General features: G+C 44.8%; 1 protein-coding gene and 1 pseudogene across 1 annotated transcript in view; one reads left to right on the top strand and one right to left on the bottom strand.

Annotated features, from left to right (window-relative positions):
* Window positions 1-5,469, top strand: part of PMFBP1 (polyamine modulated factor 1 binding protein 1) — a 46,982-nt gene that overhangs the window by 18,414 nt on the left and 23,099 nt on the right. The window contains exons 5-8 of the mRNA XM_006878876.1: window positions 1,654-1,824; window positions 2,495-2,605; window positions 4,686-4,812; window positions 4,937-5,094. Coding sequence (XP_006878938.1) covers window positions 1,654-1,824; window positions 2,495-2,605; window positions 4,686-4,812; window positions 4,937-5,094 — 567 coding nt within the window. The remainder of the gene's footprint in view (window positions 1-1,653; window positions 1,825-2,494; window positions 2,606-4,685; window positions 4,813-4,936; window positions 5,095-5,469) is intronic.
* LOC102860134 lies at window positions 105-366 on the bottom strand (annotated as a pseudogene).

The raw sequence follows: 5,469 nt of genomic DNA, 5'->3' as shown, positions 1-5,469 counted from the left end.
TTTTTTTGGTATTTTTTTTTAACCATCACACACCTGTCTTTATTGTGGGGCAGAAGGTGGGACGCTTCCAGCACTAGTTAATAAAAAAAGTCAAAAATACTAATTTACAAAACCAGGGATTTAGTGAAGCTGTCAGATGCATACCCTCGGCAGTCACACAGAGATACCCAGAGCAGCAGGAAGAGGACCCCAAAGCCCATGAAGAGTGGAGATGAGCAGCTCTTTGTAGATGTCCCGTGTGTACTTGGTAGAGGTTACCTCGTAAACGAAGAACCAGGCGGTGAAGAACATGCCAATGGCCAACAGCACCATGGTCAGATGGGAGAAGACAGCTGGGTTCACCGGGCTCATGGCCTCAAGCTCCATCTTGCCGGGTTCTGAGCAAGCCGCTGCTTTGCCCTCCACTATGTTTTATCTCCCACATGAGCAGACTGTCCAACTTAAGTTTTTCATAAGCTTAAACTTCTCTCAAGATCAAATCTGTGTCTTGCAATGATGTGATGAGTTGCCATATAATTGAGATTATTTTAAAATGGTTTGTCCATTCTCTTGTTTTATCATTAAAATTTACATCTAATAAATAAAAAAATCACTTCATTACAGATAAATCTCTTTTACCATCATCTCCAATCTCAGCCACTGCTTTGTTCTCCGGAGATAACAGAGAGTCAGCTATAAGTCCGTTCCAACTCAGCAGTACATAGCAAGAAGTAGATAGATCTACAAGTAATGATACAGAAAACACTTAATTGAAAAAGATTATTTAAAGTAATGTATTGAGGACTGTCATTTGCATTGGTATTGTTGGTAGGTGCCTTCGAGTCAAGTAGGACTCATAGTGACCGTATGGACGATAGATCCTACCCCTGCCCGATCTCGCACCACCCTCACAATCCCTGACACACTTGGTCCCACTGATGACAATCACTGTACAGGTCAGTCCACTTGGGTGAGGGTCTTCCTCTCCTTCACTGCTCCTCCACCTTCCAAAGGATGATGTCCTTTTCCAAGGAATCCAAAGTATGTAAAACAAAGCTTCACTGTCCTTGTCTCCAAGGAGCACTCAGGCTGCAACTTCTCCATAGACCTATCCGTTCATTCTTTTAGCAGTTTTTTCTTAGGGGATATGCTATACTCACTCCTCCAACACCACAATTCAAAGGCAACAATTCCTTTGTCATCCTTTTTCATTGTCCAGCCATCAACAGCATAGCAAGTGATTGAAAGACCATGGTCTGAAGTAGACACACCTTGGTCCTCAAACTAACATCATTGCTCCTCAATAACTTGGAAAGATTTCTGACTGCAGTAGTGGGGAGGTGGGGAAGTAAGGGTTTATATACACATATCTCAAATATACATAAAACATCTCTGGAAGGACATCACCAAAACTGGTAATGTGGACTGTCTTGGAGAAGGAGACTTGAATCACAGAGGGGCAAAGTAGAAGAAAGCTTACTTCTGTGAACTGTTTGAACTTTTAATAACATGTATGCCCTAGCTAATTTTTTCATCTTTTAAAAACAAATAAAACCAATATACTCATATATGAATATGTACTTTTAGAATATAGATTATTTTTTTTGGTCAGGTGTTCTGAAGTTAGGTCACAAATGATGAACAAAATCAACTCATTCTTTTGAAATATCCCAGGATCCCGAGAACAAAGGTGATCATTCGAAGATGTGTATGTACGCTGCTTCCTGCATGAGTCAAGACCATCGGGAGACCCTGAAACGACTGTCTGAAGTGTGGCAAAAGGTCTCGGAACAGGACGACCTGATCCAGGAACTTCGGAATAAGCTGGCCTGCAGCAATGCTTTGGTAGGTGGGGTCTTCTATAATATTTTTCCACAAGACTCAAAGTCATGAGGAAAAGAAGGAGGGCAAAGAATCACCTGTTAATGTTTTCCACTAAGGACTCCTCAGGTGTCTTAGACACCTAGCATTTTAGAAGCTCTGATCACACCCTAGAAGTAAATGAATCAGTGATATCTTGGGTAAAGTCAGGGAGGGGATTCAGTGGAAAAGTGATTTCTACTTCTTATTTTAAGTGCTTGAATTTTGTCTGCAATATTTTCAATGAACAATACACATTTTAGGTTTTTCTCATCTTTTTTTTAAAAAAATGAAATCACATACATATTCATCCACTCCATAAGAAACTCCTTTCTTTCATTCTTGGATCTTGAACACTGTCTTTTGAGAACTAAATCCATCTTCATCACCTCCATATAACTGTCTCCTTCCTCATAAGTTAGGCTACACTGAATGCAAGTCCAAAGTGTGGCCACTGCCAGAGCCAGACAACATTCTCATGTGCACAGGAACCTTGAAAGAAAACTGCACAAGTTTTCCTTCCTACCACCCTACAGGAAGTGTGTGATTATTAATAGGAACTTTCAGCTTTAACTAGGAATGCTTTTAGGAATAGTAGTAACAAGCACACGATATTGATAATTCAACATAACTGACCTGTGCTAATAATTTCCAGGTTCTGGAACGTGAAGAGTCTTTGATAAAACTACAAGCTGACTTTGCTTCCTATAAAGCCATCCACAGGCATCCTCCTCTCTCTTCAGGAGACTGTGAAGACATGAAAAAGGTAGCCAACCTTTGCTTATTTTTGCCTAGTGGGTTCAGGCAGAGCTTTGACTTGGGTTTTTCCTACTCACGATCTGTGTGACCTTGGCTAGTGGCATTATATGTCCTTTATAATAATGGATGCATAAGTGAGCTCTGGTGGCGTGGCTGCACGAAATTTCACTGTCGGCCCACAGGCAGCACTTCTCCAGTGGTCTGGGTCCACCAGCGGCTCCAAGAGACGAAGATGGGCAGTCTCCTCCCACAAATCTTACAGCCTCTCGAAAACCAGTAGAGGGGTCAGTGATGAGTCAGCTAAGTCTTAAACAGAAAGACCCCTGGTGACAATGGTTTAGCACTCAAGGCTGAAAGGTCAGTGGTTCAAATCCATCAGTTGCTTCACAGCAGAAAGATGAGGGCTTCTACTTTCATAAAACTTCACAGCCTCGGCAACTGTAAGGAAGAGTTCTCCCTGTCTCATAAAGTCGTTTTGAGTCAGAATGGCAGAGAGGTTGTATTTCTTTTTTAAAGGTGTGTTAAATAGTGTGCCTGGCAGCATTAGGTTTTATAATTAAATGTTAGAAGTATATGCACCTCTTAACCCACTTCCAGTAGTATACTTAAACAAGGTGGTGACGACTGTTCATTTGCTAGGTTCAAAAGGAAAAAAGTGAAATTTTTCTAATTAGAATTGGAAAATATATGGCTGGAGTTTAAAAGTAGCAAATTAATGAAAAGAATATGCCATTTAATCTTTTCCCATTTTTAAAAACACTTTGTGCTTGCAAAATATAAAACAACCTCAAATGATGCAAACAGATGTCAAGATATGGCAAACCAAAGGTCCAGCCTTGCTGACAATGGTCAGGTCCCTCCCTCGGTGAAGTGCTCTGATGGCAAAGTCGTGCCCGTACATCAGGAAACAAGGCAACGCCACAGGACCTGCTGTGGACAGACGCCAGCATGCCTGCAGGCTCCACGACGTGACGTCCATGGTGCTTGGCTATGGCCAACGAAGACGGCAGAACTACGTTCATCCATAAAGGTCTGATGAACCATGTGAGCTATTTACATTAATCAGTTGTAATTAATGTTATAAAACGAAGTATGTATGAATGATTGAATGAAAACAAAGGCAAACTTACACTCAAATTAAAAAGAAGTAGAAGAGGGGAAAAAGAAAGACCAATCAAGACGTGCAGGCTTCCCAGCAGTTCTTCAGAGGAGGACAGGAAGACACTTCTCTTTCTACGGCTTTCTGGTCTTGGGAAGTCTGGATGAATAAGTGCTCAACATTGGACTTTGCGGTCCTCTGTCAATATTTATTTCAAAGGCAAGCTCCACCTCCTGACCCACAGCAAGGTCTTATAACAGTGAAAAAATGTTACCATTACACAGACCTCTCCGAAAATGGGAGAAGACCTTCCTCGGGCGTTTTCTATTTTATATTTGATACCCACAGGCTTCATGTTACCTGAACCTTCTGTCAGAAATGAGACTGTCTGTGTCACGGTTTTCTCCAGTCCTCGCCTCCCTTAAAATGGTACAGCATGGCGTGGGCCTTTGATTCTCTGCTGGCCTCGCCCCTGGGGTCCGTGATGATTGCTCTTTACCTCACCTGTGACCGCCTGCATGCCTTCCCTGGCTTTAAGTTTGAATTTATGAAGTAACGCGCTAGCATCCTTTAATGCCCAAGTGACTAATTGTTCCTCCTTACCCACATTCTTCTGCCTTTTTTAAAGTCCATTATAGGCTCCTTTGGGTTAGAGGCTGTGGTTCTTGAAAAGGGGCAATGCCTACCAACTCTCTCCCTTGTCTTATCTCCTTCTATTGTCCTGCAGAGGAAAAGGCCTGGTGGTCTCCTTCCACTGCAGCCAGTTAAACCCAGCGGAGCCGTTCGACTCTGTAGCGGCCACGAGGCTGATTATACTCTAGAGCCTCCACTGACAACAGCATCGCTCCCCATCTTCCCGTCCCTCAGTCCCGAGCAACCACTGGTTAACTTTCTCTCGGTGGATCTGCCTTTTCTGGGCACTGCGCATTTTTTTAAAGCCATCTTCCCCCAAGTTCTTATCCTCCTTCGCTCTCCTTTTATCCACCAGATACTGAAGCAACTGCAGGAGCAAAAAGACAGCCAGTGCCAGCACGTGGAGGAGTTCCAGAACCTTGTGAAGGGCCTGCAGATGGAGCTAGAAGTGGTGTCGGAGCAGAAGAAGAACATCATGAAGGGTAGGCCCCGGCCCGTGAGGCGGCACAGGGGGACTAGACGGAAGCTGAGCCCTCCTCTGGGCTTCGGGGCTCTTCAGGGGAGGCCTTCAGAGAGAGGGCAGCACTCTGTCTTGTCCCATTACAGATATGATGAGGCTGGAGCTGGAACTGCACACGATACGGGAAGAGACATCTTGCCAAATAGAGAGGAAGGATAAGGAAACCATCCACCTGCAGTGGGTGCTACAGGAGATGGAGTGGCGGTTCTGTGAGATCCAAAAGTATGCTTCCGAGAAAGACAAGGTGAGGCAAGGAGAAGTCTGGTGCTCACCAAAGGCAGGGGTCGAAGGTCTGTGGGGAGAGTATGCTCAGCGACCTCCAGTCACCCTGACTGTTCAACGAGAGCCCGGGACACAGGGACACAGTCACTGCGACTGCTCCGGGAGCATTCACACACACCCGGGACATAGGGTCACAGTCACTGTGACTGCTCCGGGAGCATCAACACACACCCGGGACACAGTCACTGCGACTGCTCTGGGAGCATCAACACACACCCGGGACACAGGGACACAGTGAGTGTGACTGCTCCGGGAGCATCAACACACGCCCAGGACACAGTCACTGCGACTGCTCCGGGAGCATCAACACACGCCCAGGACACAGTCACTGCGACTG

Source organism: Elephantulus edwardii, unplaced genomic scaffold, assembly GCF_000299155.1.
Source record: "Elephantulus edwardii isolate Elephantulus edwardi_28Jun2011 unplaced genomic scaffold, EleEdw1.0 scaffold00001, whole genome shotgun sequence".
Classification (NCBI taxonomy): domain Eukaryota; kingdom Metazoa; phylum Chordata; class Mammalia; order Macroscelidea; family Macroscelididae; genus Elephantulus; species Elephantulus edwardii.
This window is presented reverse-complemented; position numbering and strand designations above follow the sequence as displayed.